This window comes from Anastrepha obliqua, chromosome 1, assembly GCF_027943255.1.
Source record: "Anastrepha obliqua isolate idAnaObli1 chromosome 1, idAnaObli1_1.0, whole genome shotgun sequence".
Classification (NCBI taxonomy): Eukaryota; Metazoa; Arthropoda; class Insecta; order Diptera; family Tephritidae; genus Anastrepha; species Anastrepha obliqua.
In genome coordinates this window covers 27,413,437-27,439,253 of record NC_072892.1, presented here as the reverse complement: position 1 = coordinate 27,439,253, position 25,817 = coordinate 27,413,437, and the positions used below count along the sequence as shown (strand labels likewise).

General features: G+C 37.7%; 1 protein-coding gene across 2 annotated transcripts in view; it reads left to right on the top strand.

Annotated features, from left to right (window-relative positions):
* LOC129235702 (nephrin) overlaps positions 1-25,817 on the top strand; it is an 81,887-nt gene that overhangs the window by 4,425 nt on the left and 51,645 nt on the right. For both annotated transcript variants that reach the window (XM_054869694.1, XM_054869693.1), the window contains exons 2-4: positions 6,027-6,156; positions 18,580-18,788; positions 18,852-18,962. In XM_054869694.1, the coding sequence (XP_054725669.1) occupies positions 6,027-6,156; positions 18,580-18,788; positions 18,852-18,962 (450 nt within the window). The remainder of the gene's footprint in view (positions 1-6,026; positions 6,157-18,579; positions 18,789-18,851; positions 18,963-25,817) is intronic.

The following is a 25,817-nucleotide window of genomic DNA, read 5'->3' as shown; positions in this document are numbered from 1 at the left end:
GGTAATCTATCATCCTTGGGTTTGGCCATCAGCTATGGTGAAAAACAAAATTGTGAGAGTATCGTCGGCTGCCACATCATGGGGGACTCCATACCAGAATTCAGCCCGCTTATTTCACACGTATTCACACATTTGTATAATCAGTCGTTTTGCAGACAGCAACGAAGTTAAGCGAGTGATGGCTCATTCTTTCAAATCTTTTTACCGTGTATGTTATTTGTTTAAAATAAACATCCGAAGTAGATTAGCGAGCGCCTTACTAAGTCAAAATACTCCAAGCTACTACAACTTCTAAATGGCGAGCAAATTGGTGGTCGCACCGCTTCATATTTTTTCTGCGACCTTCGTAGACTTTGCCCAAAGGTTTCGGAGAACGTGGTTAAAGCAAACGCGCCCGTGATTGGCTATGCAGCCTGATACCTCACTAAAAGATCTTAGCCGCCTAGCTGATAAAATTCACAAGATAATCCTAAACGTTTCACCCTACATTCCTGTATTTCCGAAGAAAAGCAGCTAGCTCCGAAATCTCACATTACACACACCGTATAAGGAACTCACATAGTAATAGCAGACGTAGCTTGTAACACAGTCGCGTGCTGTTGTCGACAGATGGCCAATGTTTTCACCACAAAAAATTTGGCACTGAAGCTTGACGATACCTATTCGGATGCAAGCTTCGAGAAAACACGAAAGAAAGTCTATAAAGGCTGTAACTCTGTAAGACTCCTAATTGCAACATCGCACCGCCTCTGTTTGACAAATCACAACTCTTTGCCACAATTTCTCGACCATCTAAAACTCCTTGGTCATCCCCATTGCATTTCGCGTCTAAAATGAACGGCAAATCGCGGGGTTTTGTGATTATCGAACGCGCACTGCCCAGCAGGTACCATGTGCGATATTTAGAAGGCTTCGGTACTAACTTGCACAATAAAAGAATATTTCTTTGCATAGATCTCGTCAGAGCGTTTAATTAAATTCCAGTCGCTGAACAAGACATTAAAAAAAAAACGCAATTCTCACATCCTTTCGAGTTGTTTTAGTTCTCTTTCTTTTTTTTTGCATTCAGAAATGCGGCGCAAACGTTCCCAAATTTATTGACGATCTTCTCGTCGCTTCAGATGATGAGCTGCAATATCTCAAAGACTTGAAAACTTTCAACGCCTTGAACACTGCTAACAGGTAATAAATAAAACAAAGTCGTTTTTCTGACAACCCGAAGCAAAATTTCGTGGTCATCAGAGCCACTCAAGTAGTCATATTAAGCCACTGCCCGAAATAGTCGGTGCGATCCGACAACTAAAGCCACCAAATTACGCAGTCTCATTGGAATTGGTAACTTCTAGCGGAAATTTATCAAAAACGCGGCGAAGTTACTCGCTCCACTGAACGAACCATTAGCTGGACCGGTTGATAAAAAATCACATCCTGAAGCATGGAAGGAATCACTTAAAGATTCATTGGAGCTATCAAAAGAGGGCCTAGCAACCGCTTGCTTTCTTTAGCTGGGCGCTACCAGACTCAATACACATGTTTTCAACTCACGATCGCAATATACGATGCTGTGAAACATTTTCGGTATGTGTTCGAGGGCCGAAATATTGTGATCCATACTGACCATAAACCGCTGCAGTATGTTTTTAAACGCGTTCAGCGCGCGGTACACCACCGCTATTCCACCGAATCAATTTTATAGATCAATTCACCACATAAATAAAACACCTCAGTGGGCAGAACAATACAGTTGCCCGTGGTTAGCTGATACTCAAAAAAGTGACGCAGACTTTCAACAGCTTATCGCTAACCCTAACTCGACGCTTGACTTGAAAAATCTTAATTTTTCAGAGCATCATATTATAGTGGCTTATACTGCGATTTATCCGGAATACGATGTTTACAGAAGCTTTTAACTAGCCGATATATCTGGCTCGAGTTTATAGCAAAATGGGCGTAGAGAAGTATTTTGAGTGTCCCCTCACTGCTCATCTTCCAACACCTCGATACCCTATAGGAGTGGATTTTTTCGAGAGAAGGCGTCTAAACCTCGCGCACTCATGGCAACCTTCGCCACTTTCGCAGACTCTTCTTAATAATTTTTGCCTATCTTTCCTCATTTCGGAGTTGTACAGTACCCATTCCAAGGCATCTTAATCCTGATTACTCTATTAAAAAGACGCTTAACGGAACCCTGGAAAGTCCACCATTGACCAGATGTCCACAATGCGCCAAGTCTTGGATAAGACCTATGAAAGGGAAATCGACCCACGCCATTTTTTCGTCGACTTCAAAGCTGCATTCGAAAGTACGGAAAGGTATGCTGCGATAGTTTTAGTTCTTTTCTGTTTGTCCTGATTCCAGAAATACCCGTACTACTTAGCCACAACTCTTGGATTTGCATTTAGCAGATCAGCGCTTGTCAAAAAGGTCCCTAAGACTTCTCTACCCTAACCACATTTCAGTTGTGCATGGGAAGTTTAGAACTGCAGTAGCGGAGAATTTCCTTTTTCTCCTCCGTATCGAAAGGTTCAGAGAGGAGCCAGACATGTGTACCCGGTTGCAGAGGTAGTTGTTGTGTGTCCACCGACTTCAGCTTAGCTCCCTTTTAAGAATTCCCCACATAGCCTCTTGCCAACAACTGCACCGTTCAGTATTTTTTGTTTGTGATGTTATTTGTGGCTCAATTGGTTGTTTGGAAATTCTCGAACAGATAAACTTTAACATTTCCTACTGCTGAAAAGGAACTGTGGTTTATTAACATGCCACATTTGCAAATAAAGAAATAGGAAACAGCCACATTAAAAGCCGCACATTTGTTGGTTTTACTCTTGGTACACTTATTCGACAATTCCACATCCCTAATGCACTCTCGGAATATTTGCATCGAATATAAAATGGTGACCATTGGCTTGTCGAGTTAAAGTGGTCACTACGGCGCCGGTGGTGAAATATGAAAGTGTATGTTCTTTGGGCGCAAATTTCTTAAGCCTTTAACGTAGCATCCTCTTCAAGGATTACGCCAATTTTTTCCCATGCGGGTTGACACAATAATTGAATCCCAACACCAATTATCTTTCAGAATCAAAAATCTTAGCAAACTTCCTGGTCTTTCTTTTGCGCCCACGAAATTTTTCCCGTTGTCCAATAACCACACCGGATTAATGAAATTTCGGATTGCACGTATCCGTACTCAGTTCGGACAAAGTAAATATAAATGAACATTTTCACGAATAGGCGAGATCATGCATTGATTGTCAACGAGACAAAATCCAACGTCATGTTACAACACCAGCCAGATTCCTGTTATTATTTCAGTAGTTCGACCACATATACAAGGTGGCGCAAAAGTAACCTTGCGATGTTTTTTGGCTGTAATTAAAAAAAAAAATGAAAAACTTTGATTCTTCTTGTGGATTATTTTTATAAAGACCAAATTTTTTTTATATCAAGTCGAGAATATGATCTCATGTAAATGGCCGCCGCCACAGTTGATTGCCATTTGAGCCCTTTTTATGGCATTTTCCATCACTTTGGCCAAAACTTCCGGCGATAGGTCCTCACATTCTTGACGGATATTGTCTTTAAGAGCTGCAAGAGTCTCAGGCTTGTTGACATAAAAGCCCCACAAAAAGAAGTCCAGTGCAAATCGCCAAAACGGGAGATTAGGCGCCCGGGAAATGCATCCTTCAGCATATCGGTTGTGGCTCGTGCAGTGTGTGCCGTTGCACCGTCTTGTTGGAACCACATGTTTTCCAATCCCAATTCATCAAGTTGCGGCAAAAAGAACTCGTTGATCATTGCTCTGTAGCGCTCACCATTCACAGTAACCGTTTGGCCCGGGACGTCTTCGAAGAAAAATGGTCCGATGACTCCTCCAGCGAAAACAGCACACCATACAGTGACTTTGAGCGGGTGTAATGGCTCTTCGTGGGTTACACGCGGATTTTCAGTGCCCCAGAAGCGTAAGTTTTGTTTATTTACGTACCCGCTAAGATGGAAATGGGCCTCATCACTCATGATTATTTTTGATGAAAAATCATCTTCCTCTTGGAGGTGATTAAGGATGGCTTGAGCGTATGTTAGACGCGATTGGCGGTCAGCAGCTAACAGCTGATGCATCGTCTGGACTTTGTACGGAAACATCTTCAAATATTGTACCAAAATTCGCTGTAAAGACCGTCGACTGATACCCATTTGCGTGGCACGTCGTCTGGTCGATGTCGACGGCGCTTCCATGACATCCTCGGCTACAGCAGCAATATTCTCTGCAGAACGGCTACTCCGGGGTCTGCCACGCCTGGCAGCATCTCGTGTTGTGCCAGTCTCTTCGAGGCGAGCGGCTAAACGTCGCAGTGTTTCACCAGTAGGCGTTGGACGACGAGGAAATCTGCGACGAAATTCACGTTGTGCCAAAGTCACCGACCGATTATTGGTCAAATAAATAGTCAGCAATATTCCGCGTTCTGGAGCAGTGTAGCGTAACATTGTTTATTAACGTGTATTTCGCATGTGTTTACTACACAAATGTCAAAACAGAACTGACATTAGGGGCTAATCGCAAAATTTAAAGCATTTTCTGATAGGAGGATTACTTTAGCGCCACCTGTTACATATGTTGATCTCATTACGCTGCCCCTTCCAAAGCTTTTCGCCAATACCTAACAATAATCAACCGTTGTTTTGTATTGCGAAGGGGAGGGAGCTGACGTCAGAGTAAAGTAACTGTTTTTTAATGGCGCCACCTCCAGTTCTCAAACACCTGACATTGGGACTTCCAATCGGGAGCAACAAAAATGATGCCACGACCCATCAATCATTTACAGTGGGCTGAACTCGCTATTAATGTTGCTTTCATCCTTAGATGCCTTGGTATCGGTAAATCGACACATTAGATTGCCTGCGAGATCTGTTGTAATTGCCGAAGGGCACTGAAACGAGAAAGCATCTGATCATCGTGTAAATTGATTAATAATTGTACCACAGAATGTCAAGAAGTGCGAATTGTTCTGTTGATATGGCGCGTCGTTGCAAAACGTTGGCTCTAAACTTTTTCGCAATGAAAGGCCGAACCTTTGCAGTTGAGTAGTTGCAGTAAACTTTCTTTAAACTAAAGGGAGGAACAAACTGTGTGCATTTTAATGAATGAGCGATGTTACCTGACGGGATCGCTTGTAGTTTGGTATCTGTTCTTTGGTTGTGTGCTAATTTTTTATAAATGAACGGCAGATGACGTCAATAAGTCACATTAAATCCGCTGCAGAATTGTATATTCCTACCCCGTGACGAATATCTATCGTAATCTGGGACTTAAAATCCATTTGTTTTGTTTTATGGTCAGACATTTTATCTTGTTGTTTACGGAAAGTTAACAGCAATTTTTTTGGTCGATGTATACAGGGCTAATTTAACTATCGACCAGATTGCAGCGGCAAGCAAAGAGCAGTCAACTCGTGATTATAAGTGAAAAAACTTAGTGACTTAATTTCGTTATCGAAAATTTCATTTAGAACTGTGCCGGCAAGGAAATTTCCGTGTCGACCCTGATGGACAGTTCAGAGTCCGGAAGAGAACGCGGAAGCATGACAGCGTTAGTCAGTTTTTGCAGAATTCAAAGTTGTAGTTTGTCTCATCCGTCCATACGAGAAGTGTCACATCATTATGCTGGTATGTTGCGTCTTGCGCGTTGTGCTTCCACAGCACATAACTGGATAGGTTCATATGAAACACAAAACCTGACAGGTGTTTGGTACACCATGAAACAAAAAGTGTTAAAATAAATATGAGTATTGGGTAATTAAAATAACTAACTTTGTCGTATGTTTTGCAAGTTGACACACCTACTTTATTTGCTGCGACAAAATTGAAATGAAAAGTGCGAATGATTATAGATATTCTACCTACATATGAACTTTTAATAAACAAATAATATATATGTATATATTATATTGAGTATGAAATAAAAATGTATGAATATAAAAATACAGTCTTTCAGACATTCTTCTTATAATTTATAAATATTATATTTACAGTGCCATCTTATCAAATAGAAGCAATTAGTGGTGAGACCATACATTTACCCTGCAACGCAACAACTAACTCTGGTGATGAAGTCATTCTAATACTTTGGTATCGTGAGGGTAAAGGCACTCCTATATACAGGTAAAGTTAAAAACCCATCAGTAAAAATATATTATGTCGACGCCATGAAAAATTGTCTTATTTCTAAACGATTTTAATATAATATTGTATTTTTTATTTATTACATACAGCAATAGTAAAATAAAAAATATTAAATAGGATTAATCTCTTCAAATACACTATACAACGCAAACAAAATAATAATAGCAGTGCTGACGAGTGAATTACCATTTATCCTGCGCCGTTAATTAATCCCTAATTAGCGTTAAGATTTCTAGCGGAACAATAAGTTTTTGGAAGTTTTTGTAGTTACCCTCTTACTCTTACACTTTTATGGATACGTAGAAATTAAGCTAGAGACACAAAGTTGTTGTTTACTGCTGTTGTTGTTAGCTCATGTCGTCAGGAATTGTCATGCCAAGAATAATACAGGGTCCGGCACTCGAAATGTAACCAACTTCAGACCTCTCGCGCGTGATGCCCGTGCATCAGCTATCTGTTAGTTGGCTAAATGATAGTCCAGAGTATTGTTTACAAACGCGCGGAGGCATTTTGCCGAGAGTAAACGCGAAAAAAGAAAATCAGTAATGGATTTTAAACATAATATCGTGATTGCATTATACATATTTGGCTGGAAAATCACAACCAGCGATTGTTCGTAAGCTCGAGCACCTTAAAGTAAATGCAATAATGTTTTTGTTTTTCGCACCATTACTCGTTACAATGATACTGGTAGTATCGCGAAACGCCATGGAGGTGGTCAACAAAAGACTGCAACGTCACGTGAAATGGTTCAAAAAGTTAAGAAGCGACTTGAGCGAATCACCGACGAAGTGTCAATCAAATGTCAAAACAACTGAAAACATCTAACCGTAGCATCCGCTGCATACTGAAAAATGATCTCAAAGTCAAGCCTTATAAGATCCAAAAGGCGCATGATCTCACACCAAAGCAGCAACAAATCAGACTTGAGAGAACGAAGGAGTTGCCTCGCTTGGTCGAATGCGGTAAATTCCCAAACATTGTGTTTTCTAACGACAAAGTTTTTTAAATTGAGCAATTCGTAAACTCACAAAACAATAAGGTTTGTTTGACTGACCGTTCATACGAGAATTTGAGTCATCGATCGATGTTATTGGTACAGGTACAGGTAATTGTTTGAGCCGCTGTAACCGCAGATGGGCGCTCTCCAATCGTTTTCATCAAGCCTGGCGTCAAGGTAAATGAGTAATATTATCGGGAAAGTATTCTGGAGGTTACTTTGAAGCCGTGCGCAGAAAAATATTTTGGTGACAGACCATGGACATTTCAACAGGACTCGACATCGTCTCACAAAGCTCAAGGGTTCCAAGAATGGCTAAAAAACAACGTTCTGAACTTCATAACGTCCACACAATGGCTCTCAAATTCACCAGACGTGAATCCGATGGATTATTCTCTTTGGGTCATTTTGGAGAGCAAGGTCCGAACTAAAAGATTCACCAGTCTCGAGGCGCTGAAAAAGGACATTGTCCGCGAGTGAGCCAAAATATCTGCAAGTCACATTCGGGCAGCTTGCGATTCATTTCTGTACCGTCTCAAGGCCATAGTCAAACCAAAAGGTGGTCATATCGAGCAAAAGTAAATTGATTCTTAATTTTGTATTATTTTCGCACATTTTTTACTTTTTATTGAATAAAAGTAATTTTTTTAACTAAATTTATGGCCTTTTTAATTGGTTATACTTCGAGTTCCGGACCCTGTAGAATGAAAGGTTATGCGCTGGGACTTGCTGTGATGTCAGAAGCAGAGCAGTACGGATTGGAGGTAAAGCAGGACTGTCAAAATCACATGAAAATGCAAGAGTAGCTCGAATGATAAGAAAATTTGGGAGCATTTGTATAAAATTGTAAAATAATTTTTTTTTATTAATTTATTATGAAAAAATATTAGAAGAAATAAGTAAATAAATATGTATGTCGTGAATATATGTAACCAAAAGTAACTAGAAGTTGCCTAAATAGAAAAACTGTGGACCAAAATATCTAAATAAAAGCGAAGTGGTTTTGTGTTCTCAATTACAATTTTTCTATTGCAAAATACTAAAACAGATTTGATACATAATAAAATTTAAGTAACAATTTTAGTGAACGTGTAAATAGTGAGGGCTGGATTGCCGGCATATTAATAATACCCTTTTTTCGCTTGTCTGGTTTGCATTTCTGGCACATTTTTACTTTTCTTCTAAATTTTCTTTCTTTAACTTCACATCCAAGCAGTTGACTTTCAAACTCAAACCAGAAACGATAGCAACACGTTGGAGGAGAGTCCTATTACTGATAAGCGCGCGACTGATAACACTGGATCACAAATTTCAACTTTTTTTCTGCACCAGAGACGCCGTTATGAAATTCCTATGTAAAATCACCGTTTGATTCCGAAAATCAAGGTTATTTTTTATTCTATGGTAACGTTTTTGAGATATTTACGAATTACCGTTATTTCAAAAAAACAAAAAATTCGGCCCACTTAATCATATATATCTCGAAAACGAATTGAGCGATTCCAAAACCGTTTAAAGCTTTTAAAAGGTAATAAAATTTCCTATAAACTGTGTGTAAAACACTTTTTGCTAGGCCCTGCAGATTCAAAGATAACGAACTATCATAACGGATTTTTTAAATTTTTTTAGTAAAAATATAAAAAAATTTGTACTTTGAGAGAAAGGATCTCGAAAACTTTTTACTTTTTCGTGTATTTTTTGTTTTCACTCTAAGCTCTGTTTTATTACAAACAAAATAAACTTTGATTAAACAAATTCGATGAACTAATACAAAAGTTACAAGCATTCAAGTAAATATATCCATATAGTAAAACTTAAGTACCCTACAAATAGTAGCATATGTACATATGATTCTTAAACTATCTATTTAGGCGACATATGAAATTTATTACACCAATGAAGAGGAGGGAACCAACTTGCCATTCAACGGACTGCTATATTTGTACTACAAAAGTATTTGGGGTTGGAAAGTCAAGAAAAGTAACCTATGCGAGCGTATCTACAGTGTCATTACCAGAACTAAATTCAACGGAAGCTACATTGCCAGAATCACATTTAACTTTAGTTTCGGCTCCAGTTTCATTGTCAACAGCAGTATCTGATTACGCGGCATCATGTTGTACTGAATTGCAAACGGAAAACGAAAGAAACCCTTTGTCACAAGCACAACTCAATGATTGGATAAGGGATTTGGAATTGTCAAAAGAAAAGGCCAAACTACACGCCTCTCGTATGCAACAATTTAAATTTGTTTCATCCGGTGTTAAGGTAACATATTATATGACTCGTCACGAACAATTCTCCCAGTACTATACGAAGAAGGACAGTGTTTGTTATTGTAAAAACATTGCTGGTCTATTTAAACAGTTTGGTGAACCATATGATTCAAAAGAGTGGCGATTGTTCATAGACGGCAATTAATTAAGTTTAAAGGCCGTATTATTGCATATTGGCAACCAAAAGCCATCTATCCCGATCGCGCATGCAGTAAATGCGAAGGAAACATATGAGACAATGCAAAAATTGCTTGAATTAATTAAATACGAAGAACATGATTGGAAAATATGTGCCGATCTAAAAGTCGTTGGAAAGCTATGTGGTCTACAACCTGGATACACAAAATACTGTTGCTTTCTATGCAAATGGGATAGCCGAGCACGTTAAGACCACTACATCATAAAGGATTGGCCAGAACGAATCGCGTTTCAAGTTGGAGTGGATAACATAAAATACTCATACTCCGCTCCACATCAAGCTCGGCCTTATCAAAAACTTTGTCAAGGCTTTGGACAAAGAAGGCGAAGCTTTTCATTATTTGAAAACAATCTTTCCACAGATTTCAGAAGCAAAAATAAAGGAAGGGATTTTTGTGGGGCCGCAAATAAGGAAAATAATGGTCAATACCCATTTCAAAGAACTATTGTCACCAGTGGAGGCAGCGGCGTGGGACTCTTGTGAAAAGGTCGTTACTTCTTTTTTAGGCAAACACAAAAGTCCTTCGGGCTGATAGAGAACGATTTAATCAAAAACAATGCGGAAATGGGTAAATAAAAAACACATATAAGACCGTTATATATACAATATATATATATATGTATATAAGACCGTTTTCTCAGTTAACTTTAAAACTAAACAAAAAATTTTAAAGCAAATTTTTAAATTTACATGAGAATATATAGCTCTTAATCTAAATTTATTGCCCTGCTCCGAACAAACAAGAACGACCAAAATTTGTTCTGAATTGGAAGATTAACCCAGCCTAAGAAAATTATATGCTAATGTGTCACTTATGTATTTATCTAATTCCTTTTTTAATTATCTTTCAGGAGTAAATATGTCTTTAAAAATTCATTTTATGCACTCCCATTTAAATTTTTTCCCGCAAAATCTTGGCGACGAAAGTGACGAGCATGGCGAAAGGTTTCACCAGCAAATGAAAATGATTGAAAGTCGGTATCAAGGATTCTGGGATGTCGCTATGATGGGTGACTACTGTTGGTTTCTCATAAGAGAAACCGATCCTTATATAAATAAGCGTCAAAACAAGACACATAACTTTTTCAATTATAAAATAAGATCATAGAGTTAAGACAGAATACATACAGTACATATGCTATTATTTGTAGGATACTTAAGTTTTACTATATGGATATATTTACTTGAATGCTTGTAACTTTTGTATTAGTTCATTGATTTTGTTTAATCAAAGTTTATTTTTTTTGTAATAAAACAGAGCTTAGAGTGAAAACAAAAAATACACGAAAAAGTAAAAAGTTTTCGAGATCCTTTCTCTCAAAGTACAATTTTTTTTATATTTTTACTAAAAAAATTTAAAAAATCCGTTATGATAGTTCGTTATCTTTGAATCTGCAGGGCCTAGCAAAAAGTGTTTTACACACAGTTTATAGGAAATTTTATTACCTTTTAAAAGCTTTAAACGGTTTTGGAATCGCTCAATTCGTTTTCGAGATATATATGATTAAGTGGGCCCAATTTTTTGTTTTTTTGAAATAACGGTAATTCGTAAATATCTCAAAAACGTTACCATAGAATAAAAAATAACCTTGATTTTCGGAATCAAACGGTGATTTTACATAGGAATTTCATAACGGCGTCTCTGGTGCATTTTGGCTGTAAACCAGTGTAATTAGCAACTCGCAACAATGGAATTCACCGCCACCAGCTTAACAGCGGAGAAGTTTAACAGAGAGAAGTTAACAGAGCTGAGCGTAGTAAGAAAAAGTAGCAGAATAACGTTTCTCATAAATACATATAAACTACTCTGGTTCAGCTGTTAGCTTTTGTAGACAATAAACAATAGATTTCAAATTTTACGCGAATATTCAACAAATTTGCTACTTATTTTTCATTTTTAGGATTTGTACGAAATTTTCTTTTAATTTTCTTAAATATACTTATATATAATATACATATTTATCATATTTATGCATTGTTATGACTTCTTTACATGTATTGATAAAATCTTATAAAATCATGATAAATGTTATGAATTGAGTCAATTGTAAACTTTTAAAATACAATATGTACACAACAAGAAAAACATAAATATGCAAGGATGATAGATTTACAAGAATTATTCATTAACTATGGTGCAAAAGAGGATTGTGAGGGGAACTTCGGCTGCCATGTTGCAGGACATTCGACAGCCAAATTCTGCACAAACTTTTCACACACTCGCTCAATCAGTCGTTGTTCAGATAGCAATGAAGCGACATAATTAAAGACTGTGTTGATTTATTTTCGTATATCACTACCACAATTTTAGTTTTTTCGTAAACCAACCGCTTCGTGATCCCAGTTACGTCAGCCAATAAGCTAATTCTGTTAAATTCGCTGAGAGCCGGATAACGGTCTGTTATTGGCCACACCTTCTCAAATATTTTCGCCATAGAATCTACCAACGCTTATACAAATATGCAATAAATATATATATTTTCGTTTTATTTACTTCTTTATTTATTTAGTATAGAAGAAAACTTAAAACTAATAGTCAGATATAAAGGGCAGTACATCTAAATACAGCTTCTTATGATTACATTTAAGACTTGAGGAAAGTAGAGAAAGATTTTTAGAACTAAACACTGTGACATTTCAAATTCTTATTTTATGTATATTATGGGCATAAAGTACGTATAAAATGTAATCATTTGATTGAACACACAAATATTTTTGTTAACCTTACAAATTTTTATATGCGAAACGAATTACACTGTGGTACAAAAAAAAAAGTTGCAAAAAAACTTTGGATCGGACATGATGAGGGTTGTAGCTTATGAAAAACTGAAAAGAATGGTATAGGAGAAATTTCCAATACACCCCCAAAATCTCATTTTATGGCCATAAAACCGTTTTTCAGTAGGTTGATATGAACAATCACTCCTAACTTCGCCAATTTCCATCCGATTTCGAATTTGCTTTTTTAGTTCGAAAGAACAAAAACAAGCCTTTTTGACAGTGTGTTAACATTTTTTCTGAAATGACAACTGACGAGACTGTAGACGGAAGTATTTGGAATTTTTTTATTTTTTCTCTATTTTTTCGACTTTGACATAATTTTTACGATATTATCCGATATTGAGGATTTTTTTTAGTACACTACTGTTATAGTAAATTTAATTTTGCGTCAAATGGGCTATATTTGACTGTAATTGAATTAAAATTAGTAGAGTTGTGCGAGTTTTAAGACTTTTTGTTTTTTTTTACTAATTTGGAATGTTGGTATAGCTTACGCTAAATGGGAATAAGGACGTGTTTTGATGCGTTATTATAGATACGTAATATTTATTGGAGTATATATGAATACATAAGAGTACACTGTACTGCATACAACAGAACTGGTTAGAACTTACGAAAATATCTGACATATTATAGCACATTTTTTTCAATAGAAATATGGAAAAGCTCCCAAGTGTGCCAAAGTTCACACTGTACATTGATTAACAAAAGAAGTTTGTTATTATAATTTAACCTTATTAAAACGTCAAAGTTTTATTGTTTGTTTCATTGAAATTCAAAAGATATAAATCAAAACGTTGCCAGAAAAGTCAAATTTCTCAATATTCTCCGATGATATGGCATCATCAGCCTTATCATAAACCAGATGATTGTTATTTTTGTAAAACGGACGTAAACGGTCATCATTATAAAACTCGAAAGCACATAAAGTATGCTGATGTTGCAACTGTTAAGAACCCCGTAGTCTTGGACGATATGATTGACTCAACTGCAGGTCATGAACTGAAGGAAGTTCAACTCATTGCTGATGATGATCAAACTGATAACAATAAACCTGATGATGAAGAGTACTTTCCGTCTGGTTCTAAGTTTTCAGAACGAGACATTGTATCAAATTCAGATTTTCAGGATCTTTCTCGTGATTTACATACTTCTATCGGGAAGACAATCTGAAACGCTCGCTTCTCGATTTAAACAATGGAATTTAGTTGATGACGACTTCAGATGAATGATGATGATCGAATTTCTTACAGAGAAGTATTCAAAACTGATGAAGAAATGACAAATGTACCGTACCATACTAAACTCCAAAGGGCCGTTTCCAATGCATTTTTAAGTTTGGAACCAGTGCCGTTGTGTACTGCACCGTACCATACCGTACAGTGCTGCACTGCACAATACTCCAATAAATATTATGCGTTTATAATGACACTTGTTATTATTTTCATGCTTCGAAACGCATACCAAATCTCGTAGTAAAAAAAGAAAAAATCTTAAAACCCACACAACTCTATTAATTTTAATTCAATTACAGTCAAATATAGCTCATTCGACGCAAAATTAAATTTACTATAACAGTAGTGTACTAAAAAAAATCCTCAATATCGGATAATATCGTAAAAATTATGTCAAAGTCGAAAAAATAGAGAAAAAATAAAAAAATTCCAAATACTTCCGTCTACAGTCTCGTCAGTTGTCATTTCAGAAAAAATGTTAACACACTGTCAAAAAGGCTTGTTTTTGTTCTTTCGAACTAAAAAAGCAAATTCGAAATCGGATGGAAATTGGCGAAGTTAGGAGTGATTGTTCATATCAACCTACTGAAAAACGGTTTTATGGCCATAAAATGAGATTTTGGGGGTGTATTGGAAATTTCTCCTATACCATTCTTTTCAGTTTTTCATAAGCTACAACCCTCATCATGTCCGATCCAAAGTTTTTTTGCAACTTTTTTTTTTGTACCACAGTGTTATTATTGTAATAATTTTTGTTTTTTTAAAAGATATTATACATGAAAAATAAATTTGAATTTCTTTTCCAAAATCGTTGTTTTGTTTTAGATTTTTGTTGGTTAGGTACGAAATTTTGCCAATTGTTTTCACTTGTTTTTGAGTTTTTGATATATACCAACTTTTCATTGGACACATCACATACATTTTTCCTTGCAATATCTTAAAAAAATGCAAAATCTTGGCGTAAAATAAATTGGCATGATTAATTTTGCATTATTTTGTCTTTTCTAAACTTTGAACATACAGAATTATGACCTAAAGGAATTTAGGATATTTAGAATTTGTTTCACATTTTTTCCAGTGCAAACAACTCCTGCACCAAGATTGCTCCAGAAGCATATTGGAGTTAGAATCTTGTCCGATTTGCAGGCAATTTGTTGAAGGCACATATATGAGTTCTAAAAACCCCTATACTTGAATGCAAATTTGATTTTCAAGCTATCAGATTCGAAGGTAATAGAGTGGAAGAAATGCAAGCCATATTGTGGCCAAGATATGATTAGGATGATTGATGGGGGGATGAGTGTAGTTGGCAGGATTGAGTGGGTTGGCAGGATCGTTGGATGTCAATTATTACACAGCGTATGCAAACTTCCGAAAAAATTAGTATGCTTAAAAGGGGTGGATTACAACCAAAGGCACTAGCAGACAAAGAAGAAGATTACATCATAAATTGGGTGGCAGAAAATTACACATTAACCCTGCGTAAAAATTGAGTACTAATTTCAAAAAAAACAGTTTCAATTACCGCAATCTGTAACTACTTACAAGTTCAAGGTTCTTACATTGAAAGGTTCTCACCACCAATCAGTCTTCATAAAGCCGAAAATAAGGTTAAATGTGCAGATTATGTGATGGCATTGAAAGCATTTATGCAAACAAGGAAGCAAATTATTTACCATATATTGATGTAACAAATTTTAATTTATTATGTCCTCGTGTGCGGCGAGCCATTCTGGTATTACCAGCTGTAAGAGGACAATACGCTAATCTCATTGGAGCTATTTTTGCTTTCGGAATATTTTCAAGGTTAAGCAGACAAAGGAATGGATAAAAAGAGATCTTCAGAGGTGGATCAGCCTCCATGCTCCATCAGCCAGTGTGTGTAAAAGTCACACGTTCACGCGCTTAACTTACGACTGAATACCTCGGGCGCGTGGAACTTTGTTTATGTATTTATTCATAAACTCATATCTTCTGGTAATTTCTGTCTCGCCTTGTTCTGTCTTGTCGTCTGGGTTAAAGCGAATTCATGTTTTCGGTTTAGGAACTCAATCACTCGGTTGTTGTTCCCAGTCAGTGCGTGAGCTTTCGTGTTTTGACACATCTTATTTTCACAGTGACAGCTCTTTCTGCTTCAAATTTTGACAGACAGTCATTGTCATATCTTCGCGAAACGCAATGAAGCTTTACGCTTAGACAGCATTGGGAAATATTTCGAGCTTACTCTATGATGTGAAAGTACCGGGAATGTTTAAATAAAACAAAACAGAGTTGAATTTCAGGCAAATTTATTTTATCTCCTTCAAAATATGACCCGTCTGAAGCAACACACATGTGCCAACGTTTAACCCAGTCCTCCATGCACCCCTAGTAGACCGACGAAGGGATGACCTTCAGCTCGTTCGTTGCATTCTCTTTGATCTCCGCTATCGACTGAAATCTCCTACCACGAAGTGGTAACTTCAACTTGGGAAACAAAAAGAAGTCACACGGGGCCATATCTGGTAATACGGTGCTTGCACGATGATATTTACTTGGTGTTTGGTCAAATAATCCAGCACAATTTGGGCTCGGTGCGATGGCGCGTTATCATCCTGCAAAATCCAACAAATATGAGCCGGTGCCCACAAGCGCGGTTCGTTTAAATTAAACATTCCCATTACTTTCTGATCATAGGGTATTTCCAAATTCAAATTTGCTTGCCCAAAGAGTGCATTTTTGAACAAAAGTACTTTTATACGAAGCACATTTTCATCTCGGCAGCTATGTTAACAAGCAAATGCCGCATCTGGGGATCGAAAAACCCGCACGTGATCCGCGAGAAGCTAATGCATCCTCAGAGAGTGAGACTTAATCGTGGTCTTTGAAGCGATAGTATCATTAGCCCATTTTTCTTTGAAAATGCTGCTGGAATCGTCATTTCGGTCAATGGTGAGTGCTACAGACGCATTATAAATGATTTTTGCTGTCGAAAGTTGAGGACAAGGATTTGTACGATCCTTGATTTCAGCATGATGGCGCCAAATACTCCAAGTGATCCTTAGCGCCGTCTCGGCGACGCTAATTGGGCACCTCGAAGCTGCGATTCTTGAGGTGTCATGAAGGACGAATAAAGTCATGAAAACAAATACCGGGCAAGCCACTCGTAAGATAGAGCTAGAAACCACTATCAAGGTCTTGGAAAGGTAGGTAAAATGGTTGAAGTACCAGACTGGCACTTCCCAAGTAGCACTAGAGCACCATTATGAGACCTCCAACAGGCAGATACTTACAGCCAGCCAGAGCTATTGATGTAATGGAGAATATTGATGGAATTTAGATTTACGTACTGCCACAGGCAGTAAACTTAATCGTCTAGCTGCCAACCCCGGGAATTTACAAAGAAAGTGCCTTCTGAAAGGCCACCACAGCTTCTGCAATGGGTTAAATGGTAAACCTATATTTTCGCGTGTTTTCATCGAATGGCTGGTACACACAGCTGCGTGTTTGGAAATTCAATGGCGTGGAGTCCACAGGTTTTTCTGTGTCCTCTGTCTATTGTTCTGGGACCAAAGGGTTTTCGAAATATTATAGCATAAGAAGAAATGGGGATCTATCTTTTCTGGGCTTTCCTGAGAAATAAGTTGTGCAATTTTCCTTTAACAACTGTCAGGGGGATGCCCGGTTGGAGTTCGCTGAGACCAATTCAGTTGACCCCTTCCTGGCAAGCTCATCAGCAATTTCATTCTCCCCTATATAAACTGGGTTAACAAAATGCGCTACTGCGAAGCCAGCCCAGGCAGCTATATAAATGAAATCCGGTTCCGTAATCAATAACTAAAGATGCCAAAATGCAGCGAATACGCAAAAATTGATAATCAATTAATAAAGGCTCTGAGGCATATACACTTGAATTTCGACATTCTCAGCCATCATCATCTATCTATTTTTTTATAGCCTCTGGTGCAAGCGAAATAACTTACTTACTGGTTTTCCTGCACTTTTTAATATTTTTAACTTTAACTTCGCGCCTTCTAACCATCTAATGTCAATTGTCATTTTACCAACTACTAATAAAATTTCCAAGCTGGTCACCACGGCGATTCGTTACTTGGCGCTTAGTTGCTAGGCAAAATATACGTAAAACTACAAAGCAACGAAGTAACGAGCCCAATGTGAGGACGCCTATTATAGATATATGATAGAATGAGGCCAGACCTTCTATGTTTACGTAGCAAAATGGAAAGAATTATGAGGCAAAGCGAATAGAATTTATACCATGAGAGACGACTGACAACATAAAGATCATACATCCAACCAGATTCATATTTAAACCAATTGGCTTTTAGTGCCAATTAACCTCTTGCCGTGCTTTAACGAGTCTGACTCGTGATGGAAATTTTGGTCCAAACATAAATATGACGAGCCAGGCTCGTGAATAGATCGTCGGGCCAAAAGTAAATATCACAAGCCGACCTCGTGTACAGATAGTCGAATCAAACATAAAAATCACGAGCCTGGGTCGAGATTGAATATTAGTTTATATCTGTACGCCACCAGAGTTAGTCACGAGTCTCATAATTGCTGTTACAAAGTAGTTTATACTATATAATTCTGATCTGTTTACCACGCGTTGACGCGTAACACTTAGGCCCGAATTTCGTCGGGCTAAGTGACACGGCAAGGGGTTAAGAAGAAGAAGGCTTTTAGATAAGTGTGGCTTACAAGTTTTTGTACATGAGTTACGACGTTCTATGCGATCGGTACTAAATCACACTCCATCACTACTATTATATTATATAACTTTATATTTCGTGCAAACATTACATTACATGAAAACTTCATTTAGTTACCCAATATCTGTGTTGTTTATAGAAATTTATTATTACACACCTGTTAAAGCCACACTTTGTAATATTCCTCTAATTGTAGTGTTGATATACGAGCTGGAATATCTAAAACTGCAAAGCGATGGTCTGATGAAACTGCATTTGGAGACAGGGCTCACTTTATACTTGCTAACGAGCCATGGCAGTTAACTATTCGCAATAGTCAAGTGTCTGATACTGGGGTGTACAGATGCCGAGTTGATTTTGATAGAGCACAGACGTATAACAGTCAAATCGCATTAACAGTAATTGGTAAGATGTGTATGGTAATTACCTACTTGCAATGCTTTAAGTAAAATTGTATTGTCTTTTAAGCTTTGCCCAAGGAAATCATCATAAGTGATGAAAATGGCACTAAACGATCAACCGTAGTTGGACCTTACAACGAAGGCGATTTTCTAATACTTAAATGTGAAGCCATCGGAGGTAAATTCATAAAACTCGTAGAAGACGTACATTCAAACAATTATCAATACAAGTTGGTATATAAATCTTGTTAGCCTGAAGAGTTTGTATTCTATTGCAACCCAGCTGCATAAAAACACTTAATATGCATAGCGAATGCGGGAGCTTTTGTAAATGAGCTGCATATAAAAATGCGCTGATCGGTGAAAGTTATCATTCTGCGCATCTACGTCACATTAGGCTTCTTCGATTCGCTAAGCGTTAGCAAGTCGCGAATAGATGAAGCAACTGGAATAAATGAGCATATATTGGCAACGCGGAAATAGAGCTGCCTTAAATTACATGTGTTTGCACGACAGTGAGTTATACCAGTCTAAGGAGCTATAGCCATACTCGGTAGCGGCGAATCTTGATCGATAACTTTGTTGTTGCTTTCGTATGCAAATTTTTCGTTAAGTTAACCGAACATAGAGATAGCAAGCGCGGAAATGACGAACAAAAAAGGGCTTATGTTTAATTATATTGAGCGGAAAAAGTAAACTAGTTACCCCATACAAGGCGAATTCATTAAAGGTAATGGCAGTAAACCAACAACAACGTCTTATACGTTAGAATATCACGACAAAAAAAGTAGAAAATAAAAAGAAAAAGGACAAACTACGTTGAGCGGCCTACATAAAGTTGAAACGGCCTTTCGTCAGTTCATGAGAAAGAAAAAAAAACACAAGCTGGTCTACTGATATCACCTTTAATAGATTATGCCCAAAGTCAGTTTCGTAGCCGAGCACTTTCGAATGGTAGTCACAAATCCACACATTCGGCTGGTTTTTTTTTAATTGTAACTCTATTACTCAGATTGCATATAATTATATATGGAGGCTTTATGTTGCATTCGGCACAAAAGGAATTGATGATGCTCCATATAATTATGCGCTTCCAACTCAAACCGAGTATATCAACTCAAGTATTTTCAGTTGTTGCTTTCCACGTACATAATTCGCTAATTCCTAATGCTGCAGGTTGGATGCAAAAGAATACAGCTTATAGATATATCAGTAATGCCCAAAAATCCCTTATGGGCGAGCAAGTGCAATACGTTAAAAAAAGTATATTTTTATGTAAATTTTCATTGAATTCAAGATAACTCAGTCAGAGCTTAGGATGTTTAAAGTCAAATTATAACTATATTATATCAATAAGTAAATTAATTATATATTCGCCGTTGCTGTTTGCAACCTCCTCTCACTTTTCGACCAAATTGTTGATGTCGTTCCGGCAAAAATCGCCTGGTCTGGAGTCAAAGACGTTGTTGAGCCAGTTTTTAAGGACGATGGTAACGCCCTTCATATGGTTTGACAGGGAGCTAAAAAGATGGTAATCGGTCGGTGCAAAGATCGGAGAATACAGCGGATGCTGAAGGACCTCCCATTCGAAATCTCATTCCTGCGGTGTAGCTGGGCAATGTAGAGCTCCTTGTTGACCGTAGCATTCTTTTCGAGCATGCCCCAGTTCACCATGCCCTCCTAGTCCCACTAAACACATCATAATCTTCCTTGGTTGAAAATCTAGCTTGATTCTCGGCTTTGGCGTATCTCCTGGGGCCACTCACTCCTTTCTTTGCTTCATATTGATGTGTAGACATCAAGTCTAATCTTCCGTGACGATGCGATTCAAAAAGCGCTGTTTATGACCACGTCTTGCTCGATTACAGGCGAGATGCTAAGAAGCAATCTGAAGGCGACTTTTTTTTTTTTTTCGTTGAGCTCGTGAGGCAGCCAGGCTCCCAGTTTTTTGATAAATCCCATTGAATGAAGGTGATTCAAAATCGTTTTATGATCGCAGTTCATTGCTTCCGCCACTTCACGACTGATTTAGCGACCGAAAAGAGAAGTGACGCATTTTTTTATTTTTTAATCTATTATTTATTAGTCTTTAAACGAACTTAAGCTTAGTGGTAGCATGAAGAATCCACGTTTTGTTGTCGTACGTGGTAATAGATTATCCGATTGTTGTATAAATTATTTCGTAGTTTTATCATTTCATCTAATGCAGCATCGAGCTCGTTCTGTGTGAATAAGAGAATCAAAGCAAAACAAAATTGTATAAACACGAAGTAGGCCCAGCGCACACGCATATGCATTTCAAAGGGAGGCTGCGCGCTATTATATAATATGCGAATATTACGAACTCCCGTCGTGAACAGAACTCAAGAATTCGGGAAAAATGATATTAGAAACTCCACCGCTGGGAAAAATTATTTTAATATAGTAATTCCAACCACTTAAACCAAGTTCGACCTACTGTTACCAACTTTTTAAATAAAATTCAGCTATTTTTGTTTACATTGAAATTGCAAGCGTTATTTAAAAAATATAATTAAATAAAATAACGATATTTAAACGGGACTCCATTGCTGCAGCAGTTTTATTGGTAGAGAAAGCAGCTACAAAACAAATATTTACCAGTCGACCGCAAAATGTTAATGGATGCGTAACAAACAGTGACCATAAAGTTGAAGAGATGTTTGGCTAAAATGGAAGAGAAGTTATGTTCGTATTGAATTGCATTGCAAATAACGGGTGAAGAAAAAAGAGAAACAATAAAAGATTTTTTTTACAATAACACGATTTCCCAGCGTTATTATGCGCATCAGTGGATCGCATGAGAAAATAATTCACCCTTCTTGAGTAAAGTTTTTGTATTATAACCGTAAAGGTTATCTTAGCATAAATGCCCTGCTGGTAACTTACACATTCAAATAAAAGTTGCGTTATTATTAAAATATTTATACATCCAGATATGCGCTAATAAAATGTGTATCCGATGTTTTTTTTATTATTTTTGTTATTAGTTTAGAAGCGTTATTCAGTTTTTAGAGGCGCTGTATAATTATTGTATATATAAAAGGATACTAATAAGCAATTTTCATTTGATAATGATTTGTGATGATGATAATTTCTGCTACCATTGTACGTTTTTAACGTCTTCGAGAAGAAATCAGGCGAAGTAAGCTGGATACTGCGTCGGTGACTATTGACACCACTTCGTTCCTCGTTTTAACGTAGGCCTGAAAGTGTTTTCAATAATGCGCTTGGAAAAGCAAGAGACATTATAGAAAGGGCATTGCATAATACACTTGTATAACACATGGGCTGAAAAGTTCCTAGCCTAACACATAGATGACACTAGTTTTATTGCATTCGCCACTTTTTCACTTAGTACTAACCTTAAGAAGATAGCTGCTCAAATTTCATGATGTTCTATTCATTAGTTCACGAGTTATTGCGCTAAGAGTGACACTACTTTTACATATAATTTCCAAAGCAATGGATCAAAAAGAATTTCGTGTTTTAATTTTGCAATGCTTCTTGATGGGGAAAAGTACCGTTCAAACGAAGCAATGGCTTGAAAAGTGTTATGGGGACTCTGCTCCATCAGAAACACCAATAAAACGATAGTTTGTCCTAGAGACACCGATGATGCCTAATATAGTAGACGTCCAAATAAAGCGGTAACAAAAGAAAACATCAAAAAAATCCACAACATCGTTTTGAATGATCGAAAAGTGAAGTTGTGTGAGGCTGACATCGTAAAGACATCAAAAGAATGTGTTAGCTTTATATTGCAGGCGCATTTGGCTATGAGAAAGCTTTGTTCAATGTGGGTTCCGCGTTTACTCAAGATTGTGGTAATGATTCTGAGCAATGGCAAAACTGCACGAATTGAACTTCGAATTACTCCCACATCCACTGTATTCGCCAGATTTGGCTCCCAGCGACCACTGGATGTTCGCAGACCTAAAAAAATGCTCGCCGGTAAGAAATTTCGCCCGAGTGAAGAAGTGAGGCAAAAGATAAATCGTTCTACAAAAGTGGTATTGAAATGTTAAAGCGGCGCTGGAATGATTGCGTTATTCCAGATGGAAATTACGTTGATGAATAGAGTTAATTTTGATCAAAAAGAGAAACGTGTTTTTTTTTTGTTCGGCCCGGGACTTTTCAACTCATTTGTTACTATCGAGCAGAAAAACCAATCAAAAGATTTAACAAAATTGGAAATTATTTTATAATTATTTTATAAATATAGTTATACATTGCAGGGCCCATCACCGGGCCCAGATGGATTATTCCCGGCCCAAATACAACATTCACTCAACTGCGTCATGAAGTGGTTGACGGCCATATTTAAGGCCGCTCTGAAACTGAAAAGTGTCCCATCAACATGGAAAAAGGTAAAAGTGGTCTTTATCCCTAAAGCGGGAAAAAGTTCACACACAACACCTAAGGATTTCAGGCCAATAAGCCTATCCTCCTTCCTGCTAAAAACATTAGAAAGAATTTTAGAAGAGCATATTAGGGCTAACATCAGCCCTAATAAGCTCAGCATCTCACAACATGCGTACTGTAAAGGGAAATCAACTGAAACAGCACTTAACTCCTTGTTACAGAAATCGAGAAGTCAATGTATAATAAAGAATTCACACTGGTAGCCTTTCTAGATATCGAGGGGATATCAACAACATCCTACCGGATACCATAATAAAGGCACTGACGGATTTCGGGATCTCTGGCGCTCTGGTTGAGTTCATCAAAAACATGCTCTTGAGCAGATTTGTGATCGCAACCCTAGGGGACTCAGAGATCAAGAAAAAAGTTAGCAGAGGAACACCTCAAGGCGGTGTGCTGTCCCCTCTCCTATGGGTGCTGGCACTAAACTCATTGCTAAAGAGCCTAGAGGAAAGAGGACAACACGTAGTAGCATATGCGGACGATGTTGCAATGGTAGTAAGGGGGAAATTCCCCAATACACTCATAGAAGTCATGCAGGATTTACTAAATATGGTTGAAAGCTGGTCAAAAGCAAATGGGATAAGCGTCAACCCCAATAAAACTGAACTCATCCTATTTACCAGGAAACACAAAATGCCAAATATAACTCCTCCGACTCTAGGCGGAACGGCACTGTCATTTAGTGATGAGGCCCGCTACTTAGGTCTAATACTAGACCGAAAGCTAACATGGAAGGCAAATGTCGAAGATAGAGTAAAAAGGGCGACAATAGCACTATACTCTTGTAAACAGCTGATAGGACTAAGTTGGGGTCTCTCCCCATCTATCGTATACTGGCTTTACACGGCAATTGTCAGACCTATCCTAACATACGGCATATTAGTATGGTGGCCAGCTTTAGATAAATTGTACATTAAAAGAACCATGGCACACGTACAAAGAATGGCCAGTCTTTGCATCTGCGGGGCCCTCAGAACCACACCCACAGATGTACTAAATATCATGCTTAACATTTTACCAATAGAGCAGTACGGTAAGCAAACAGCTGCCAAAGCAACTCTCAGACTAAGAGAAATCGGCCTACTCAGAACGAACCGAAGAGGACACTCCTCAATTTTAGAACAATTCCCCTGCATTCCCAACACAACGTATTTCTGTAGGACCAAGGACATCAATTTTAATAAATCCTTTGTCACAGTATTTCCTTCCAAAGAGGAATAGGATAACGGGCTCATTGACTTAAACATCTACACAGATGGCTCAAAACTGGATAACAAAGTAGGTGGAGGGGTCTACTCCGACAAACTCGGAGTATGCCAACCATTTCGCTTACCTGATCATTGCAGTGTATTTCAGGCGGAAGTCACTGCCATAAAAGAGGGGCTTAAAGAAATAAAAACGAGAGTATTATCCACAAATGAAGTCTTCATTTACTCGGACAGTCAAGCAGCAATAAAAGCGCTGGAATCAAAAACGCACTCGTCAAAAACAGTTCTGGAATGTTTTAAACTACTAGATGACGTATCTAAGTGCTACAAGGTGCACCTTATCTGGGTACCAGGCCACAGGAACATTCCAGGAAATTGTAAGGCGGATGAACTTGCAAGCGCCGGTACAACGCTCGATCTCGAACCGGATAAGGCGCTGATACCCATGCCTATAGCCACTTGTAAATTACTCATAGACAGGGAAACCATCAAAAAGGTAAATACAATCTGGCAAAACCTCACAACATGCGAACTAAGCAGACAGACATGGCCGAACTGGAACAGCGGTCGATCGAAGATCTTGTTAAGATTCAACAGGGAATCTATAAGAAAAATGATAGGTGTATTAACAGGTCATTGCTTAATAGGCAGCCACGCTAGAAGGTTAGGACTACCTTACTTCGATTTCTGTAGAAGCTGTCTAAATACAGAAGAAGAGGAAACAGTCAGACACCTTTTATGTGAGTGTGAAAGCCTAGCTAGGAGAAGGCTGCGCACCCTCGATACAGCATTTCTAACCGATGTAGCGGATATAGCCCATCTAAAACTAACGAAGCTCTGCTCGTTTATTAAAGCAACCGGATGGTTTGAAAGGGAACACGTAGAGTAAGGAGAAGCCCCAGTGGTATCACAATGGACCTGCCGAAGGTCTAAGTGTGTCTTACGACAACCACCCTACCTACCTACCAACCATTATACATTTATGTAAATAAATTCATTTTAATAAGTACATGTGCAATATTTATTTTAAATCATTTATTTTTATACTTATATTTTTATTTCACGAATTTCGAAAACGGGGAAGAATTTCGTGATCACGTTGCAATTGATAATAGCATTTTCTCCGATTGAATTAATAATAGGCTTGAATATTGAATACTCGTAATGTTTGTGTCATTGCGTTATCAAAACTGAAAAAAAAACATAAACTTGCCAAATTTTTCCCTTTGCGCTTTAAACAACTACTTCTTCTGACTGGAATTTTTTGCTGACACAAATTTCACCAGCAGCATTAAACCAGTTTCTAAACGAGGCTCAAAGTCCAAAGTCCCTCTAAAGCGAAGTGTTAGAACTGAAGTGGCTAAAAGTAAAAAAGTAGC